This window comes from Lathyrus oleraceus, chromosome 3, assembly GCF_024323335.1.
Source record: "Lathyrus oleraceus cultivar Zhongwan6 chromosome 3, CAAS_Psat_ZW6_1.0, whole genome shotgun sequence".
NCBI classification, from domain to species: Eukaryota; Viridiplantae; Streptophyta; class Magnoliopsida; order Fabales; family Fabaceae; genus Lathyrus; species Lathyrus oleraceus.
In genome coordinates, this window is record NC_066581.1 from 249,196,254 (window position 1) to 249,218,734 (window position 22,481).

Sequence of the window (22,481 nt, forward strand, 5' to 3'; positions counted from 1 at the left end):
TTTGGCCTAGCTAGCTTCATCTGCAAGCAACAAGGTTAGATGACAATATTTTTGTACTTTTGGTTAGTAAACATATGAAAAGCAATGACACACAAATGCTATACATGCTTGGTGATCAAGAACCACACTCACAAGGTATCCCACCCACTAGGAGGGCAGCTAAGGTATGCAAAGATCCTTGAGGCCATGATATGATATGATATGGGCCATGAGGGATCTTAGGGCAAAAATTGGGGTCTTACATCAGTGGAGGTCTTTTATCCCTTAATAATGCCAAACCTTTAGTGGTAAATGTATTATTCGCGATTGAAGGGCTGGAGTTAACGAACTTCTGTTCTTAGAACCTACTAGTGAGGGGCGGGCTAAATTCAGGAAACCTTAACCTCCAACCAACCCGGTTTTCTGGAGCAGAGCTTTGATCTTGTATTATATTCCTCAGTGGTTTTCTCTTCAGACAGTGTAACCCGACAGATGTTCAAGCAGATACAGCAATCCTGATTGACATGCCACTGCATTGCATTCAGATCATCACATCATTTACATTCATATCATTTAACACATGTTTATCCATTTCAAGGGGGTTTAAATCTTCTTCTTGATTCCAGTCGGAGTTTTTCTGGTTCTCTTAAGATGGATATTGGCAGAAAGAGACTTGTCGCCTACAAGTTTCCGGTGGTCTGTCTGGAGCCCATCAACAGTTGATGCAGTTAATGGATCCTGATTCTCTAGAAGGATTCCGAGAGGATTACGGTCTGATTCTAAGTTTCGTCACGGTTCTTTCCAAAGATCAACATGACGCTCTATTCACACTGCTACAGTTCTATGACCCTCCACTGAGATGTTTCACCTTCCCGGATTATATTTTGGTCCCTACTCTGGAGGAGATTGCCAGTTTTCTCAGAGTTCCTATCAAGTCACAGTTATTGTTCTACAGTTTTGAGATTCTGCCCGATCTCAGCATGGTTGCTTCAACCACATATTTGGAGGAATCGGTCTTGAAGGCTAATATGTGTCAGAAGGGAGAAGTTAGTGGTTTTCATCTGAGTTTCTTACTGGGAGAAGCAAAGAAGAAGCTGGAAGACGGTAACCAGAGGGGTTTCAATGTTGTGTTGACTCTTTGTGTGTATGGGATTGTCTTGTTCCCTAATGTTGCCAAATTTGTGGACATGGACGCAATACGCCTCTTCGTGTTGAGAAATCCAGTACCGACCTTGCTAGGAGATTTCTTTCATTTAGTGCACCACAGAAATAAGAATAGAAAAGGGGGATTGTTGAATTGTTGTGTGCCTTTGTTTTATAAGTGGTTCAGTTCTCACCTACCCAAATCAGGAGTGTTCGTTAATGTCAAGGACTCGTTGAGTTGGTCGAAGAGATTGATGGGGTTGAGAGCTGAAGATATTTCTTGGTGGTCCGACCGGAGCTTGCTTCGGGCAGATATTATTCATAGTTGTGGGAACTTCCCAAATGTTCCGTTGGTAGGAAGAAGAGAAGGAATCAACTATAATCCTTCTCTAGCAGTTAGACAGTTTGGATATGCTTTAAGAACTCCGCCTTTGGAAAAGGATGTGGAAGAATCTCTGTTTTTCCATTCTTCGCCTGATTTGACGGTATCCCGTAAGGCAGCTGAGGCCTGGCTCAAGGTGATCAAGAGAGGAAGAACCGTCCTTGGAAAAGGAGATTGTAGAACTTACCCTCGGTATGAAGAATGGCTTCAAGGAAGAGTCGAAGAGTTTGGTCTGCCGTTCCCTATTGAAGAACCTTTGTATCCACCTACTCCTGAGCAGTCAACAATGGTGAGCCGAGAGGAGTACGACAAGTTGAAGAGTGCCATGGAGGGACTTCAAACCAAGAACTCAGAGTTGAGTGAGAAGTTGCAAGACTGTATGCATCAATTCCAGGAGGCAGAATATCAGAAGGGGGAAGCCATCAGAGGGCAAAAGGAAGCAGAGAGGAAATTTGCTGTGGAGGCGGACTTCTTCAGGAAGACAGACGAAGCCTTGAGATCATCCAGTTCTGAGTTGAGGCGAGTCAAGCAGCAGTTAGTAGATGCTCATGGTAAATTAGCTGGGTGGCAGGAGCAATGGGATGCATTTTCAACTTCTCGGAAGGCAAAGGAGGAGGAGACAGTAGCCGAACTGACTGGTCAGATCGAGAAATTGACGACTTTGCTGAAGGGGAAGAACAATGAGCTTCTGTGCGCCCGTTCTACTAATGGCTACATCACAGATCTACTCAATGAGGCTCGAGGACAGATTGAAGAACTCAAGGTGGTGGCAGGTTTGAAGAAATCCAGACTTGAAGAGGTATTCGGAGAAGATGATGGGAATGACTACAGAGAGCACATCAACGAACTGGATGGGATCATTCACAAGAGGAATCTGCTTATCCGGCATTTGACAGAGTCTCCAGATCATCCCGACACGGTGGCATTACTGGATGAAGTGAGGAGCAGTCCTTATGGGTTGTATACAGGAGGCTGATTCCTGGTTTATGTTCCTCCCTTTACTTTTTGTTTTGTTGTTGTGTAGTGATAATCCACAGGCTTGTTGTGGGGATCCTCTTTTGATGTACTTTTGGCTAAGGCCCCTTTCCTGGAACTCATTTGTATGTTGGTTTCCCTTTGTTGCATCTTGATCTCAGAAGTTTATCCATGACTCAGTCTTTTTGCACTATTCGCCTGATGTGAGACTGGAATCAAGGGGGTAGAATACGTTTTGGATTTGATAAACATGGCATTGCATTTACATATTCATTGTCATATCTTGCATAACAGGTACCGCTGCAGTGTTCTCATATTGTTTGGTGTCCCACTAGCAGGATAGCTGACTCAGGCATTCACCGATACGGTACCCGAAGGAATCAACAGAGAGCGATGGAGAGCCTACAAGCAGAGCTCGCCGAGATGAAGATTCGCATGAATCAGTTCATGGATTTGGTTCAATGGGTGGCTCAAGGACAGCAGGTGCTTAGATTGTTGGTACAGAGGGATCCCCCTATTACTCAACCGGAGACGTTGGCTGATCCTCCGGCTGGAGAGGCTAATGGTCCCAATGGACCGGGGCCTATCCCGATCCCGCATGTCAACCTAGATCAACAACCCATTCAGGATGGTCAGGATGATCAGTTCCCCTTGCTTCAGGAAGACTTTGGCATGGACCCCATGTTTAGAAGATTGGAAGAGAGGTTGAAAGCAGTGGAAGGACAGAATCCTCTGGGAGTAGATGTTGCTGACTTGGGGCTGGTCCCAGGTGTGAGAGTGCCACCGAAATTCAAGGTCCCGATATTTGACAAATACAATGGCAGCTCTTGCCCCAAAACTCACGTGCAAGCTTATTTCCGTAAAATGGTTGCATACGCTGATGACGAGAAGCTACTTATGTACTTCTTCCAGGACAGCCTGGCTGGGGCATCCTTGGAATGGTATATGAGGCTGGACAGAGCCCACATCCGTTGCTGGAGGGATTTGGCAGAGGCTTTCGTGAAGCAGTATCAGTATAATGCAGACATGGCTCCGGACAGAACTCAACTTCAGAATCTGTCTCTTAAAAGCAATGAGTGCTTGAGGGAGTACGCTCAACGCTGGAGGGAGACAGCTTCCCGTGTTCAGCCTCCGATGTTGGAAAAGGAAATGGCCAACATGTTCATGAACACTCTGCCCGGACCTTACTTGGAGCGTCTGGTAGGTTGCAATGCTTCCAACTTTGCTGATGTGGTCTCTACTGGAGAAAGGGTGGAGAATTACCTAAAGACCTATAAGAGCCAAAGTGGAGGTGGATCCTCATCAGGGGTGAAGAAGCCGTTCATTCAGGGACAGAAGAGGAGAGAAGGGGATGCAAATGCCATATCTCCTTATCAGAACAGGGATAACCGAAGGAATAACTTTCAGAATTATCATCAGCAACTGTATGTTGCGGCTATGACCATTCCAGCTGCAACACCACTACAACAACAACCACAACGTCAACCAGCTCAGTATCAACAGCAGCAGCAACCGGGTAACAGACCCGCCTATCAACAGAGGCAAAGGATGATGGACCGGCGTTTCGACACCCTTCCAATGTCGTACGCTCAGTTGCTTTCTAGTCTTCAACAACTACAACTTGTGCAACTGCGCACTCTGGCTCCTCCTGTTGGTAGACTTCCGGTGGGTTACGATGCCAACGCTAGGTGTAGCTTCCACTCTGGGGCACCGGACCATAACATTGAGAACTGCAAAGCTTTTAAGCACGTAGTTCAGGACCTCATAGATTCAAAGGCCATCGACCTTGCACTGGCTCCGAATGTCGTTAACAATCCCATGCCCCAGCATGGTGGTGCGAACATTAACATGATAGAGGGAAAAGCCAAGTCCATTAAGGTTGTGTTGAAGTTGAAGACTCAATTGTTGGATATCAAAGGATGCTTGCTAAAGGCCGATGTTTTCCCCAGTTGTGGGAAGGGTTGTTTGGATTGTGCCACTCAGAGTGGAGGTTGTTTGAAGCTACAGCAGGGTATCCAGGCCTTGCTCGACAAAGGTATCCTCCAGGTTGAAGATTTGTCTGTCCAAGAGTTTGTGGAAGGGGTTGAGGAAGAAGGGTTTGAAGATGCTACTGATGAATTCGCAGATGTTGTTCCTACTGATTCTGTAATCCATGATGATGTATTTATTTTTTCTAATGTGGATGATCCTGATATAATTGAACTTGATTCCGATGTTTCGGATGCTTGCATTTCGATGAATGAGATTTCTGAGTACGACTGTGATATTGCTACTATCACTATTTTCTACCCAACTAATCAGATCAGTGTGCCAGAAGCGCAACCCGTGCCACCAGTGCGACGATCTACTATGACCATCACAACCCCTGGTCCTTTACCTTTCACCAGTGAAAAGGCCATTCCGTGGCATTATGGGGGGAGTGTATACACGCACGATCATAGGGTGGAACGACCACTGAAAGTAGAAGAGGGTCAGAAACTTGAGTTGAAGGTCCCGCAGTGGACAATGTTGGTGGAATCGGGCGATTCACCAGGAGTGGTAGACTGTTCTCACCACCGGTTACCCAAGCTGATAATGCTGATGCTGTGGCGAAAGCCAAAGCCAAGCAAGTCGTGAATGAGGGTACCTCTGCACCCCAGGATGGTTCTGAGCCCACTTTTGCAAAGGATGTGGACGAGCTTCTGAGAATCATAAAGAAAAGCCACTACAAGGTAGTCGATCAGTTGATTCAGACTCCGTCCAAGATATCCATTCTCTCACTCTTGTTGTGTTCGGAGGCACACAGGGAGGCACTTTTGAAGGTTCTTAATGCTGCATATGTACCTCAAGAAATCTCGGTAAACCAACTAGAAGGGATCGTCGCCAATGTGCATGCAAGCAACGGGTTGGGTTTTACCGATTCTGACTTGACACCAGCCGGACGCAATCATAACAAGGCTCTGCACATCTCGATGGAATGCAGAGACACCGTGCTATCGCATGTTCTGGTGGATACAGGCTCTTCTCTCAATGTACTACCCAAGAGAGCCCTGTCGAGGTTAGAAGTAGAGGGTTTGGTCTTGAAACCTTCAGATCTTATTGTGAGAGCCTTCGATGGTTCTAAGAGATCGGTGTTTGGAGAGGTAGAATTGCCAATTCTGATTGGATCACAAACCTTCAACACTGTCTTCTACGTGATGGATATCAGTCCTTCCTACAGTTGCCTGCTGGGTCGTCCTTGGATCTATAATGCTGGGGCAGTCTCTTCAACTCTACATCAGAAGATTAAGTTTCCGGTCAACGGACGAATTATCACCGTCTGTGGTGAGGAGGACATCCTGGTCAATAACCTGTCTACATTCAAGTATGTAGAAGTAGAAGGTGAAATTCATGAGACTCTGTGTCAGGCCTTTGAGTCAGTTCAAGTCAAGGATGCAGCTCCGGTGGAAGAGGTTAAGGCGGGTGCCTCTATCTCATCCTTTAAGCAGGAACGGGCCGTGGTGGATTCAGGTGTTGCTCCCGGTTGGGGGCGTCTGTTGGAATTACCAGTGAAAGAAGATAAGTTCGGGATTGGGTATCAGCCAGTTTTGACTTCTACAACACTTCAGGGGCCGATCACTTTCTCCAGTGCTGGCATCATTCAGTATGGCCAGGTCTCTTCGGTCAACGAAGAAGATGGGGATAGTGATTCTGACATTGACAACTGGGTGCGTCCGAGGATCCCGGGTGAAGTCATCAACAATTGGTCTTCTGAAGAGATTATCCAAGTCACTCTTCTTGAAGACTAATTTTCTTTGTTTATTCATGCATATCCAAGTCTTACATTCCGCCCAGGGCGTAATGACTCATTGTAGGGCTCATCTATGTGACACTTGCATTTTTATCATAAATAAAGGACGTATTTTTGCATTCAAATATTTCGTTCCCTGTCTTTCTATTTTTGCAGTTTTTCAAAATAAAAGAATGGCAATGTTTCGTTTAGTTTTCACTTCTTGTTCACACTCATAAGCACATACCATCACTCATGCAGATGCACGTCACCGGATCCTATTGATAACGTTTCTGCTACGGCTCGTTTCGACTTTGAAAATCCAATCTTTCAAGCTGAAGAAGAGGGTGATGAAGACTGTGAACTCCCTGAAGAACTTACCAGGTTATTAAAACAAGAGGAAAGGGTTATTCAACCGCATCAAGAGTCTGTTGAAGTGATTAATCTCGGCACTGAGGACGCCAAGAGAGAAATCAAGATAGGGGCTGCTTTAGGAGACAATGTGAAGAAGGGGTTGATTGAATTGCTGCAAGAATACGTTGACATCTTCGCCTGGTCTTATCAGGACATGCCTGGGCTGGACACAGACATTGTGGTACACCGCTTGCCTCTCAAAGAAGGTTGTCCTCCGGTCAAGCAGAAGCTCAGAAGAACAAGACCAGAGATGGCTGTCAAGATAAAGGAAGAAGTGCAAAAGCAGTTGGATGCAGGGTTTCTAGCAGTCACCAATTATCCGCCATGGGTTGCAAACATCGTCCCAGTACCTAAGAAGGATGGAAAGGTACGGATGTGTGTCGACTACCGGGATCTGAACAGAGCTAGCCCTAAAGATGATTTCCCATTACCTCACATCGACGTTATGGTGGATAATACAGCTCAGTTCTCGGTATTCTCCTTCATGGATGGCTTTTCTGGCTATAACCAAATCAAGATGGCATCAGAAGACATGGAAAAAACAACTTTCATAACCCCATGGGGCACCTTCTGCTACAAGGTGATGCCGTTTGGTCTGAAAAATGTCGGAGCAACATATCAACGAGCTATGGTGACTCTGTTCCATGATATGATTCATCATGAAATCGAGGTTTATGTGGACGATATGATTGCCAAATCTCAGACAGAAGAAGAACATTTGGTGAATTTGCAGAAACTGTTTGAGCGTTTGAGGAAATTCAAACTGAGACTTAATCCGAACAAGTGCACTTTTGGGGTGAGATCGGGAAAATTGCTGGGTTTTATTGTTAGCGGAAAAGGGATTGAGGTGGATCCTGACAAAGTGAAAGCAATACAGGAAATGCCAAAGCCAAGAACAGAGAAGCAAGTCCGTAGTTTCTTAGGGAGGTTGAATTACATTGCAAGGTTCATCTTTCACCTAACAACCACGTGTGAGCCAATTTTCAAATTGCTGAGGAAAGATCAGGCTATCGGGTGGAATGAAGATTGTCAAAGGGCTTTCGAGAAGATAAAAGAGTATCTACAGTGACTGAGAGTATCCTTTTAATGTACCTGTCACTGACTGAGAACTCGATGGGGTGTGTATTGGGACAGCATGACGATTCTGGTCGAAAAGAGCATGCCATATACTACCTTAGCAAAAAGTTTACCGACTGTGAAATCAAATATTCGCAGCTTGAGAAAACTTGTTGTGCTTTGGCCTGGGCTGCTCGCCGACTGAGGCAGTATATGTTGAACTATACTACCTTGTTGATTTCTTAGATGGATCCAGTCAAATACATATTCGAGAAGCCAGCTCTCACCGGAAGGGTGGCTCATTGGCAAATGGTACTGACAGAGTACGATATCCAGTATACATCCCAGAAAGCCATCAAAGGGAGTATTCTGTCGGACTATCTTGCTCAGCAGCCGATTGATGATTATGAGCCGATGAAGTTTGATTTTCCAGATGAAGACATCATGTTCCTCAAGATGAAAGACTGTGAAGAGCCAGTTGTTGAGGAGGGACCTGATCCAAACGAAAAGTGGACTTTGTTGTTTGATGGGGCTGTCAACGCCAGAGGAAGTGGAATTGGTGCTGTCATTACAACTCCGAAAGGTGCCCACATACCTTTCACCGCTCGTTTGACTTTTGAGTGCACAAATAATGAAGCTGAGTACGAGGCCTGTATTTTGGGTATTAAGCAAGCCATTGATCTGAGAATCAAGACTCTGGACATCTTCGGAGATTCAGCTCTGGTGATCAATCAAGTGAATGGTGATTGGAATACTCTCCAGCCCACTCTGGTCCCCTACAGAGACTACACGAGAAGACTGTTGGCTTTCTTCACAACAGTAAAATTGTATCATATACCTCGTGATGAGAACCAGATGGCAGACGCACTTGCTACTCTATCCTCCATGATCAAGGTAATTCGTTGGAACCATGCTCCCAGGATTGATGTGATGCGCCTTGACAGGGCCGCATATGTGTTTGCTGCTGAATTGGTAGTCGACGACAAGCCTTGGTATCACGATATCAAGTGCTTTCTGAAGAATCAAGAGTACCCTGCAGGGGTATCCAACAACGATAGAAAGACTTTGAGAAGATTGGCAGGAAGTTTCTTCTTGAACAAAGACAATGTGTTGTATAAGAGGAACTTCGACATGGTTTTGCTCAGATGCGTGGACAGACACGAAGCGGACATGTTAATGCACGAAGTTCATGAAGGTTCCTTCGGTACTCATGCCGGCGGACATGCAATGGCTAAGAAATTGTTGTGAGCGGGTTATTATTGGATTACCATGGAATCAGATTGCTTCAAATATGCTCGGAAGTGTCATAAATGCCAGATTTATGCTGATAAGGTGCATGTGCCGCCAAATCCTCTGAATGTGATGACTTCGTCGTGGCCGTTCGCTCTGTGGGGCATTGACATGATTGGAAAGATTGAGCCGACAGCTTCCAATGGGCATCGCTTCATCCTTGTTGCCATCGACTATTTCACCAAGTGGGTCGAAGCAGCGTCGTTCGCGAATGTCACCAGACATGTGGTTGCCCGTTTCATCAAGAAAGAAATCATTTGTCGCTATGGGATTCCCGAAAGAATCATTACTGATAATGGTTCTAATCTCAACAACAAAATGATGAAGGAGTTGTGTCAGAACTTCAACATTCAGCATCACAAATCTTCCCCTTACCGCCCTAAGATGAACGGCGCTGTTGAGGCGGCAAATAAGAACATAAAGAAGATTGTGCAGAAGATGGTCGTCACGTACAGAGATTGGCATGAGATGCTACCCTTCACCTTGCATGGGTACCGTACTTCAATACGTACGTCGATTGGGGCAACCCCCTACTCCCTGGTGTATGGTATGGAAGCAGTCCTACCTGTTGAAGTGGAGATTCCTTCTCTAAGAGTCCTGTTGGATGTCAAGTTAGACGAAGCCGAATGGATTCGGACAAGATTCAATGAGTTGAGTCTTATCGAAGAGAAGCGAATGGCAACCATTTGTCATGGGCAGTTGTATCAGAGTCAGATGAAGAGAGCCTTTGATCAGAAGGTGCGTCCTCGTTGTTTCCAAGTCGGAGAATTAGTGTTGAAAAGGATCCTTCCTCCTCAGACAGATCACAGGGGCAAGTGGACTCCTAACTATGATGGACCGTATATTGTCACCAAGGTTTTTGATGGTGGGGCCTTAATGCTTGCAACTATGGATGGTGAAAACTTCACTTCCCCTGTGAACTCAGACGCAGTTAAAAAATACTTCGCATAAAATAGACCCGCTGGACAGTAAAAAGAATAGTCCAGGCAAAAATGGGCATCCCGACGAACCATTGAAAATGAAAAGGCTCGGGCAAAAATTAGGGATTAAAAATGAAAAGATCGTACACCCGGTAAGTTGAAAACCTGAAGAGGCAACTTAGGCAAAAATGGGTATTCCGGTGGATTGAAAACCCGAAAAGGGCGATCCAGGCAAAAGTTAGGGATTAAGCGAATGACTGCGTTCCGAGTTAGTTCTGAATCTCATCTCATGTCGATGACTGAAAATTTTCGAAAGGTAGGAAACAGTCCAATCACCTTTTCAGAAGGCTGATCATCTGGAGGATCTTGAAGACGGGCAAGTCATAGCAGAATTGGAACCAAATAGAAATCCATTTCACATTGCCATTAGATTAATTTCTGTTTTTATCTTTTGTGCGGTTACCTCTTTCCAGGGATTGCTTCCTGATGTAAATGCCTATTCAGAGGCCATTCAATCAATAAAATCATGTTATTCAGTATATCTCTGTTTTCATTTTCATTTTACTGTTTTGTTTGCAAAAATGACATCCGAATTTTTGATAAACATTGCATCATGACACATAAGAGCTTTACAGGTACATGCTTAATAAACATTTAAAATTGCTGTAAATTTTAAGTGCTTTGGATCTTCTATTCAGAACAGATACCCTCGGGGCATTTCCTTAAAATCCCCTGCAGATGATCGTGATTATCTTCCCCAGTGAAGTCGCCAACAGACGAATCCGGTGTCTTATCCCTACAGAACTGATCAGAGTGTTGGGTTCTTCAATCCCCAGCAGGTTCTCACCACTGTACTTCCCCAAGCGTTTGTTTCAGGACATACACTCCCCAGTAGAGTTGACAGTGCCAAACTATATATCCCCAGCGGAGTTGACAGTGCCAGACTGTATCTTCCCAGCAGAAGTGGCTGCTCCTTAGAGTTCGAGGCCAGATCGATAATCCCAATGCCAGATCCATGGTCTCTTTTCTTTGAAGCAGAACCTCGGTACCGTATCAGTGTTTCCTTCCCCTGCTGAGTCATCTCCCGCAGATCGTGGTTTCCAGGACCACTATCGCTTTCCCCAACAGCAGGTTTTCAGCGTCGCTCTCTCCCCAATCAGAATCTCGGCATTTCATCATTGCTAGAACACCGTGTGGCGGGTCATTTCCCCACATATTTCTTCGTGTTGTGCATCTCCAGCAGCTTTGCTAGAGCCCAAAGGATGGTGATCATTTCCCCGGCAGATCCCCTTGCCTCAGCTTGGAATTCTACCCAGCATTTCGCATCCCTGCATGTAGAATCATATTGCATTGCATTCTCCCAAATCGCGTAGCATTTTCATTTTCATGGAGCATTACGCCATTGAAAAATTCAAAGATACGCATGTAAGCATAAAACATTCTCGGTATCCCAAGTGATAAGTTAGAAGTTGTTTCCAGTACTCAGACTGAAGATTGTTCATGACTCACCTTGGTTATCCCCAGAGTGTCATTGGCCCATGCGTCGCCTCTATTATCTTTCCCTATTTTCTGTCGATGCTGACAGGCATGAAGTTTTTCCGATATTCAGACCGAAGTGGCATTCAGGCCAATTTTCCGGTATTCAGACCGAAGTGGCATTCAGGCCAATTTCCGATATTCAGATCGAAGTGGCGTTCAGGCCAGTTTCCGGTATTCAGACCGAAGTGGCGTTCAGGCCAGTTTTCCGATGTTCAGATCGAAGAAGTTTTCGACGTTCAGGTTGATGCAACTTGTGGCATTCAGGGCAGTTTTCCGATGTTCAGATCGAAGAAGTTTCCGACGTTCAGGTCGATGCAACTTGTGGCATTCAGGCCAATTTTCCGATGTTCAGATCGAAGAAGTTTTCGACGTTCAGGTCGACACAACTTGTGGCATTCAGGCCAGCCTGGTGAACGTATCCTGTTGGTGACTTTTGTTTGGTCCTGTTGGTAACTTGGTTCTGAAGCATGGGTTCCAAATGACTTTGGGTTCCAGATGACTTTGATTTGTGGTTTCCGGTTCAGAGTTCATGCCGAAGCTCTGATCCTGTGCCTTGTGATGCACAGCCAGCCAGTCATAGTTGCATCATTTGCATCATAGCATGTTTATTTTGAAAAAAATAATGCAATAAAAAAAATGAAAAAAGAGAATGAAAAAGAAAAAAAAAGCTAATTTGCTCATGCATATCATTTCTCAGGTTCATTCAGGAGTCCGTTCACTGTGAGAGATGGCAGCCATTCCAGAGTTGAAGAGGAAGACTTGCACCTACAGTTTTTACCGTGAGCCATTGAAATCTTTGGTAGAGTTGAGCAATCTTATGACCGGCGGTAATCAGAAGGTGTTTGATGATCAGTATGGGGATATTCTGGCACTGTTGAAGATGATGGTTGATCCAGTACCTCTGCAGACCCTCCTACAGTTCTATGATCCAGAGCTTCGTTGTTTCACTTTTCAGGATTATCAGCTAGCTCCCACTCTTGAAGAGTATTCCATCCTGATGAGTATCCCGATCAGATATCAGATACCCTTTCTGGATGTGCCAAGGGAGGTGGATTTCAGGGTTGTTGTTAAGGCTCTTTATTTGAGTATCAAAGAAGTGAGCGATAATTGGAAATCAAGTGGTGATGTTGTGGGTTTTCCTTTGAAGTTCTTGGTGAGGATGGCTAAGGAAGAAGCAAAGAAAGGAAATTGGGAAGCTTTCAATGCTCAGTTAGCTGTCATGGTCTATGGAGTAGTGTTTTTCCCTAGCATGCCTAATTTTGTGGATCTTGCTGCTATCACTATTTTCATTGGAGGAAACCCAGTTCCTACCTTGTTAGCTGACACTTATTATGCTATACACAGCAGGCATGGTAAGGGTGGAGCTATCAGGTGTTGTCTCCCATTGTTACTCAAATGGTTCTTGTCTTTTCTACCAACCAGTGGACCTTTTGTGGATACTCAGAGCACTCATAAGTGGACTCAGAGGATCATGTCTCTCACATCCTATGATATCAAGTGGCAAGCTTACAGGATGAGTGTGCGCATTGTCATTATGAGTTGTGGAGGGTTTCGTAATGTTCCACTCATAGGGACTAATGGTTGCATCAACTACAATCCGGTTCTTTCTCTTCGTCAGTTGGGTTTTGTTATGAATGAAAGACCACTAGATGTTGAGATAGCTGAGAGTGTGTACTTTGAGAAGCGGAGTGACCCAGCTAGATTGGAGCAAGTGGGAAAGGCTTGGAAGAACATTGGTGTCAAAGATGGACATGTGCTAGGGAAAAAGTTTGCAGTTGCTATCCCTGCGTACCTTGATTGGGTCAAGGAGCGAGTTGAAACTTTGTTGCTACCCTATGATAGGATGGAACCATTGCAAGAGCAACCACCTTTGATACATTCTGAGAATGTGCCTGCTGAGCAGTACAAACAAGCCTTGATGGAGAATCGTCGTTTGAAAGAGAAAGAACAAGACATCCAGATGGAGCTTTACAAAGCCAAAGCTGATAATTTGAACTTGGCTCATAAACTCAAAGGAGTACAAAGTGAAGATGCTAGCAGATTGAAGAGCAAGAAGAGGTATTATGAGGAGATAGAGACAATGCTGAAGGAAGAACACCATGAGCGTTTGAGGTTGCAAAGAGCGGAAGCCAATTACCAAAAGAAGATACGGGACTTGGAAAAGCAGCTTAGAGACAAAGATGCTCAGTTAAAGAAGGAAGTGGACCTAAGGCGTACATCAGAGAGCCAACTCAGAGAAGAAGTTGTGGAACTCAGGGAGCAACTGAAGGAGAAGCTCACTCCTTTGCCTGAGTGTTCAGAGTATGACCTGTTGATAGACCAGTGCCAGTATCTGAAGACTCTCATTCCTGGAGGACAATTTTCTTAGATTGTATCTGTGGTTTATGTTGAGGATCACCTCCAGGATTGTTGGATGGGATTCATTCTTTACTCTGATGATTTGGATCTATCTCTGTTTGAACTATGTTGTATGATCCTTAATGCTCATGTCTATAGATGAGATTGTTGATGTTTCACTTGTGCTCATCATCCTGTGTAGGTTGCTTCTTTGTTGTTCATATTGCAGGTTGCCATTTCTTGAAAGATGGATATGGCTCTTGAATGCCTGAGAAATGAACATATCATATGCATCATACACATCATATGCATCATATACATATCATCCTTGCATTACATGTGTTCTTGAACGAGACTTCTCACTCTAGTTCCTGTTTTAGGCAGGATTGCTGATCGTCGACCGCACCGCTACGCTACAAGACTGAATCAACAAAGAAGTATGGACCATGTTCAAGCTGAGTTGGCAGAGATGAGGGCTAACATGGCCCAGTTTATGAACATGATGCAAGGGGTTGCGCAAGGGCAAGAGGAACTTCGAGCACTGGTCCAGAGACAGGAAACTGTGATTCCACCGGTCCACCGTGCTTCACCAGAGGGGGTCTCTGTTAATGAAGTTGTTGCTGCTACTATTCCCGTCAACAACTATGCTATGGGTGATGAGTTGACGGGTATCAGAATTAACGGACAACCTATTGCTGCTGAAACTGCTAATGTTAGAGCAACCCGTGCTCCGGTTCGCCATCCTGCTCCGTTAGTTGACAGACAGGAGGACATGTTTACTCTCCTCAGTGATGATGATGAGGTGGGAAGGACTGAAGAGAGGGATAGGAAGGTTGATGCCCTAGCTGAGAAGATCAGAGCCACGGAGTGTCAGAACTCTTTGGGATTTGATGTAACCAATATGGGATTGGTTGATGGGCTGAGGATTCCTTACAAGTTCAAGGCGCCATCCTTTGACAAATATAATGGCACTTCTTGTCCTCGCACCCACGTGCAGGCTTACTATAGAAAAATCTCAGCATATACTGATGATGAGAAGATGTGGATATACTTTTTCCAGGATAGCTTGTCTGGAGCGTCCTTGGATTGGTATATGGATCTGAAGAGAGAATCTGTGAGAAGCTGGAAAGATCTGGGGGAAGCCTTCTTGAGACAGTATAAGCACAATATGGATATGGCTCCGAGTAGAACCCAACTGCAGAGTCTGTTTCAAAAATCTGGTGAAAGTTTCAAGGCGTACGCCCAGAGGTGGCGTGAGTTAGCTGCAAGGGTGCAACCTTCTATGTTGGAGAGAGAGATGACTGACATGTTCATAGGAACCCTGCAGGGTGTGTTCATGGACCGTATGGGAAGTTGCCCGTTCGGTAGCTTTTCTGATGTGGTAATCTGTGGAGAAAGGACGGAGAGCCTTATTAAAGCAGGGAAAATTCAAGACTCGTGTTTGTTTGTTTGGAGTCTGACGTAAGCCCAGCGATTGGCGGTCGGTTTCCTGTTTGCGTTTCTTTGTTTGGAGTCTGATGTAAGACCAGCGGTTGGCCTTCGGTTTCTTGTGTTTCTTTTGTGGAGTTGGATGTAAGCCCAGCGATTGGCATTCCGTTTCCAGTTTGTGTTTGTGTTTGTGTTTGTTTGGCGTGCGTTAGCCGAGCTACGAGTGCTCTGATTCTTACTCTAGTTAGAGAAGATACGTATGCATAGGATGCGACATCCTAGCGAGCACGTTTCCCATTTCCCCGAACTACGTTCACTCTGATGTTTGTGTTTGACAAACTACGTAGGCCCAGGATGCGACATCCTGCCGAGTCCCGTTTCCTCCGTCTTTCACCTGTGTTTGATTCCTATGCAGTTTTGAGCAGTTATTTAGCAACCTTTCTTTTATTCTTTTGAGCGTGGATCCCGTCGAGTACGACGGATGCGTAGGGGTGCTAATACCTTCCCTTCGCATAACCGACTCCCGATCCTATCAATCTCTGGTCGTAAGACCATTTCCTTTCCAGGCTTACTTCGAGCGTTTCCTTTCCCTCCTTTGGGATAAATAACGCACGGTGGCGGCTCTGTTTCTTTTTCCCGCCGGTTTTTCGCGTAATGCGACAGTTGCTCTTGGCAACATTCAGAATCGATAATCCCGATGAGATTTATTTTCTCACCGGTCCGTGAAGGAAAAGCTTGATTCTCTCCCCAGTTTAGTCCCCGGCAAGTGTCTGCCTTATTTTGATATCATCCTTGCAATACCGGTAAGTGTCGTGTTGATCCCCGTAAATGTCTGTGCTCTTCTTTGATGTCGGTAAACATCATCTTTTGATGTCGGTCAATGTCGAATTCCAATCGTTGGCCATCAGTAGATGGCATGTCTCTCATGGTGTCCAAAAAAAAATCGTTCTGTCAACACCTGTGTGTGTCCTTTCCCTTTCTTTTGGTGTCGGTAAACATCATCGTCTGATGTCAGTAAACATCAGCCGCTTGTTAACCATCGGTAAATGGTTTTGTCGTTTAAGATTCCCCAGCAGTTCGTTATTCGTAAATATCGAGTATTTCGTTTTCGCCACCGGTAAATGGTTTCGTTTCATAAATGTATTCTTTGCCCAGTGAAGTCGACATCTTTGTTCGATGTCGGTAAACATCGAGTCCCTTCCAAGTCATCGGTAAATGTCTGGTCTTGTTTCGTAAACATCATTGTTCGATGTCGGTAAACATCGAGTTCTTTCCCAGTCATCGGTAAATGTCTGGTCTTGTTTCACTTATAAACATCATTATTCGATATCGGTAAACATCGAATTCCTTCCTAGTCATCGGTAAATGTCTGGTCTTGTAGCGCTTTCCTTGATATCGATAAATATCAATTCCCTAGTGGAGTCATCGGTAAATGTCTGGTCTTGTTTCACTTGTGAACATCTTTGTTCGATGTCGGTAAACATCGAGTTCTTCCCTAGAGCCACCATCGGTAAATGGCCCCGCTCTCTTTGATATCGGTAAATATTAAATCTGTTTTGAAGCCGCCATCGGTAAATGGCCTCGCTCTCTTTGATATCGGTAAATATCAAATATGTTTTGAAGCCGCCATCGGTAAATGGCCTCGCTCTCTTTGATATCGATAAATATCAAATCTGTTTTGAAGCCGCCATCGGTAAGTGGCCTCGCTCTCTTTGATATCGGTAAATATGAAATCTGTTTTGAAGCCGCCATCGGTAAATGGCCTCGCTTTCTTTGATATCGGTAAATATCAAATCTGTTTTGAAGCCGCCATCGGTAAATGGCCTCGCTTTCTCTGATTCATCACCTACAAAGTGCAAATTCTCCGGTTCTTTTGGTATTCAATCCCTGTTTACCTTGAAAGTCTGATAGTCGTTGCTTTCATCCGTTCAGGTTCACAGTTGATTGAATAGGGCCAGCTGTAGCACCTCAAGTTTGCCCTCCTCATTCATGCATTCATTTTAGGTCATTTAACATTTCATATTGCATTTCATCATGTCAATCAGAATCAGCTCCAAGAGTTTGTCCTTCAAGAAGCTTGTATTCAACTGTGAAGTCAAAAGTCAACTATTGGTCAACTGAAGGTCAAATGGCTAGAGGATAACTTGAGTTACTTCCAACATGTTCAAATGGGGTCTATTCATCATTCAAAACGCTAATCTTGAAGGAGCAAATGTTTGTCCATGAGCTGTCATGCTCGCTAGGCGAGCAGCGTGGTTTGCTTAGCGAATCTTAACTGTCATGGTCGCTAGGCGAGCAAATTCTTCGCTAGGCGAAGCCCACGCGTTTTTAAATATAATAGAAAATATTGGACTTGGGCCTCTCTCATTTGAGCCCACAAAGCCACGAAAATCAGGTTATAAATTCAGAGTTTCAGTGGAACAAAAAACCCGGGCAGAAGAGAAGAGTTAACAGAATTCAGAGCAGCCTCCATAGACACTGAAGGAAAGAACTCCTTTGCACAGGATCACCTCTACCACCTCCTTCTCACATAAACCCTAAGATTACTTTGCGAACCCAACCGTGCAATTGAATTTCATTCGATCTCTCCAATCAGGTTTGCCTTATTCCCATTACTCTATGCTTTTAATTTGATTTTTCTGAATGTATAAGGTATTATGGTTGAATCCGGGAGAGTGGGTATCGTTAGGTTTTGCATGTGGGTTTAGATATGCGTGAATGTATAACAATACTTTGAATGTTTGATCACTCAGTTTCTGAAATGGATACCATAGGGTTTGGGGTTTCTGAAATCGCACTGTTATCAATGGAAAATCCAGAACCCGCAGGCATTCGCTAGCCGCTTCGCTAGACGAGCCTGCAGCGAAGCTTCGCTAAGCCTTCGCTAGGCGAGGCAGTAGAGATCGCGATAGTAGCTACTTTTTCTGTTTGATCTCCAATCTGTTTCATGCTTTGTTATGACATGTTTTCTATTGCCTACGGGAACATGTTTTAGTATATATGTCACGTCCTGATGTGTGGATCCTGGTCCCTGATTTTGAGTTTTGATACCCTTTTGATTCATTTGTTTGACAAGAGGTTTAGGCCCCCTACCCTTAGTTGCTTTTTGTGAACTTTTTGTGAATTTTAATGGCATGATTCATGTGGTTACATTTTGATTTGGTGCAACTCTTAATTGCACCCCCATCTTGTCATTCTAACCTGTTTGTTGAGTTTTTGTGAGGGCTCACATGACTCTTGCAGAGATAGCTTGCTTGGCATTCCACTTTATTTGTGGGATACCATTTGGAGATTTATTCTGATTGCCCTGCTGACTTGCTTTCTTTGATGATGCTAGCTTGAGAGACCTCTGGGTTTCTTATCTCTTGAGTTGTTGTTACTTCGGATTTTTATCCGTGTGGTAGATCTCTTGATCCCTTTTTCTTTCCCGCATTTTACTGCTTTCTTAGCTGGAAGACCTCGATAGGAGGCAATGTTCTTGTGTGTTTATTTTTGTGCCCAAAGACCTCCAAGAAGAGGCACTAGTGCTAAAGACCTCCATAAAATGGCAATTGACGGATAAAAGGGATTAGTAATCAATTCCCCATTATTCAGTGTGTCGTTCTTTAAGCTCACACTATGTGTCGATGCTTTAGAGCAAAAGCCCAAGATCTTTTGTCCGGTCAGTCCGTGGAGAGGGTTCCACCTTTCTGAATCCCCACTTTTTGTTATGAGCTCACCCTGTCCAGGGTTAAGAGTTATGAGGTCTTATCCTCATTACCCTTTTGATCTGCTCACCCTGACGTTCGATGTTAGTGGTTAAGAGCCCATTTGATTACCTTTCCATGGCTTGTTTGTTGAGGTTGATATGACCCCTCTTGACTAAAGCCCTACCCACGTATGCTTGAGCCCCCTTGTTGGCGTGTTTACTTTATGCATGTTTGTTTTGTATGGTGTGATCGTCTCCCCATAGGATTGCTAGGCTTCGTATAGTCTCTCGTTTGCATGTCAATTAAGGTAGCACGGTTCCTTCGTCTAGGACTTCCTTTTTGCACGAGCATTCCTAAAACACAAACAAACTCATTGATTTTTCTTCTCCTAAGAACACGTTAACTCCTTCTACTACAGGCGAGTAAGTCTCTAAAGGTCAAGCATCTGGTAGATTGCGTAGCAACGTCGTTCACCCAAAACAAACCCGTAGATAGCCGAACTACGACTTGCTCTGATTTCTCATTCCAGATGAGATACGTAGGCATAAGACGCGATGTCTTAGCGAGCACACTCCCCTTTAACACATAGGTAGCCGAGCTATGAAGACTTTGATTCTCACAGGCAGATGAGATACGTATGCAGTGGATGCGACATCCGTGCGAGTCATTTTCTTTTGACCCCTCTTTTAGTAAATAGTACATTAGATAAACCCACACCCTTTAGACAAGAACAACAAGAGTGGATCCCATAGAGTACTACGGATGAGTAGGGGTGCTAATACCTTCCCTTCGCATAATCGACTCCCGAACCCAAGATTTGGTTGCGAGACCTTGTCTTTTCCTTTCCTTTTTCCAGGTTTACTTCGAGCGTTTCCTTTCCCTCCTTTGGGATAAATAACACACGGTGGCGACTCTTCTGTCATTTCCTTTTCACCGGTTGTTTTTTCGCATACTATATTTTTTAGGCTGCGACACATAGAAGCATCACACATAAGCTCAAACGGGAGGGTCCAGTAAGGGGGCTGGATTATGGGAGCGGAAGTCAATGCTTTCTTCAAGAAGTCAAACGCTTGTTTGCACTTGTCATCGAAGCTGAAAGTGACGTTATTCTTCAACAAGTTTAACAGCGGAAGAGCTATCTTGCTGAAATCCTTGATGAAACGCCTGTAAAAACCTGCATGACCAAGAAAAGAACGAATCTCGCGAACGCAAGAAGGGTAAGGCAGTGTAGAAATTACATAAATCTTAGCAGGGTCAACAGAAATTCCTTTTTCAGAAATAATGTGACCAAGAACAATTCCCGGCTCAACCATAAAATGACATTTTTCATAATTTAAAACAAGGTTAGTCTCGATGCATCTTTCTAAACTCAAGCTTAAACTGTTCAAGCATGCATCAAAAGAGGAACCATAGACAGTGAAATCATCCATAAAAACCTCCATGCAATTTTCGATAAAATTAGAAAAAAATGCTAATCATGCATCGTTGGAAAGTGCCAGGAGCATTGAAAAGACCAAAAGGCATCCTCCTGTAAGCAAAAGTACCGAAAGGACAAGTAAAAGTCGTCTTCTCTTGATCCTACAGTGCAATATGAATCTGAAAATAACCTGAAAAACCATCAAGAAAACAATAGTGTGATTTACCAGCTAACCGTTCAAGCATTTGGTCAATGAACGGTAAAGGAAAATGATCCTTTCTCGTAGCCTTGTTCAATCTCCTGTAATCAATACAAACTCTCCAGCTGTTCTGAACTCTAGTGGGAACAAGTTCATTCTTTTCATTTTTCACCACTATAAGTCCAGATTTCTTAGGTACAACCTGCACTGGGCTTACCCACTTACTGTCAGAGATAGGATAAATTATACCTGCTTGCAAGAGTTTGGTTACCTCTTTCTTCACAACATCAAGAATCAAAGGATTAAGCCTCCTTTGGGGTTGCCTTACTATTTTGGATCCATCCTCAAGTAGAATCCTGTGCATGCACATCGATGGACCAATACCTGGAAGGTCGGCTAATGTCCACCCGATTGCCTTCTTATGCTTCTTCAAAACCTGCAAAAGTTTGTGTTCTTGATCGAAATCAAGGTTAGAAGAGATAATAATAGGGAGTTTCTCATTACTCTCCAAGTAAGCATATTTCAGGTTCTCGGGGAGCTCTTTTAGCTCTAAGGACGGGGGATGCTCGGTGGATGGAATGCGTGGGGCAGTCGGGATGTCAAGAGCATCAACTGCAAAAACAGGTTTATTGGTAACAACTTCACCTGTAGGAAATGTATCAGCCTGCAAGGCAGCATCAATCTCAGCACAGACAACATAAACGTTAGTGTCAGTACAATCAGCACATGAATAAATATCATCAAAACCAGAGAGAGATGAAAAATCAAGCACAAATAGTTCAGAACTAGCGTCATCAACTAATTCAGAAATCAACTCAATATGAAAAACGGAATGCTCCTCCATAGGGTGTTTCATGGCATCAAAAATGTTAAATTTTGCGACAATGTCACCAAATTCCATGGACATGGTTCCATCGCCAACATCAATTTTTGTCTTCACCGTTTTCATGAACGGTCTGCCTAAAATGATGGGAGCTCTGCTTGTCTTGGTTTCTCCTTCCATGTCTAGAATATAGAAATCTGCAGGAAAAATCAAATCGTTAACTTGAACAAGAACATCTTCCACTACCCCGGCGGGTCGAGCGTTGCTCCTGTTTGCCAATTGAATGATTAAACCTGTATGCTGCAAAGGACCAAGACAAAGGTTATTATAAACAGAAGTAGGCATAACATTAATGCCCGCTCCCAAATCAAGCATGCAATTCTCAAATTTACTATCCCCGATGGTACAAGGAATAACAAATGTTCCCGGATCCTTCTGCTTTTGTGGCAGAACCTGAGTAGTGAGGGCTGAAACATTTTGCTCACCTACAATCTGTTTGGATGATTGTTTGGGCTGAATAAAGGCAGAAATATTTCGTCCTAAGTTTACTCTTTCACTTCCCTTAATCCTCCTCTTGTTGGTACACAAATCTTTCAGAAACTTTGCATACTTAGGAACCTGCTTAATAATATCAAGTAGAGGAATATTTACCGCAACCTTTCGGAAAACATCCAGTATCTCTCTTTCTTTGTCTCCCTCCTCAATTCTTTTATTTTTCAGAACTCTATGTGGGAAGGGGACTGGTGGCCCATACTCCTTTTCTTTAATTTTTTCAGTTTCGACCACAACAGAAGAAGGAGAAGAAAGTTCAGCTGGGTGAGGCTCAGAAGGAGAAAGTTCAGAAGTTACCTCAATGATTTTTTTTATTTTTTTTCAGGGGATGGTTCTGTAACTTTTCCGGATCTCAAAGAAATTGCGCTCACATTAGCATTAGGACCATTCGGATTGACAACTGTCTGGGCTGGAAGTTGGTTCGAACCTTGAGCTTGCATGTTATTTATTTGAGTAGCAAGCTGTCCCATTTGAGTGTTCAAGGTCTGAATGCTAGCATCGGTCCTTTGTTGGAACTGGAGGTTGTTCACGGCCATTTGCTTAACAAGATCCTCCAAGGATGGCCCGGAAGGTGCAGGGGCAGCCACTTG

At 44.2% G+C, this 22,481-nt stretch overlaps 1 protein-coding gene across 1 annotated transcript in view; it reads right to left on the reverse strand.

The window, feature by feature from the left end:
- Positions 1-20,342, reverse strand: part of LOC127130692 (uncharacterized) — a 65,817-nt gene extending 45,475 nt beyond the window's left edge. Inside the window, exon 1 of the mRNA XM_051059660.1 lies at positions 20,075-20,342. Coding sequence (XP_050915617.1) covers positions 20,075-20,342 — 268 coding nt within the window. The remainder of the gene's footprint in view (positions 1-20,074) is intronic.
- Between the last annotated feature and the right edge of the window lie 2,139 nt (positions 20,343-22,481).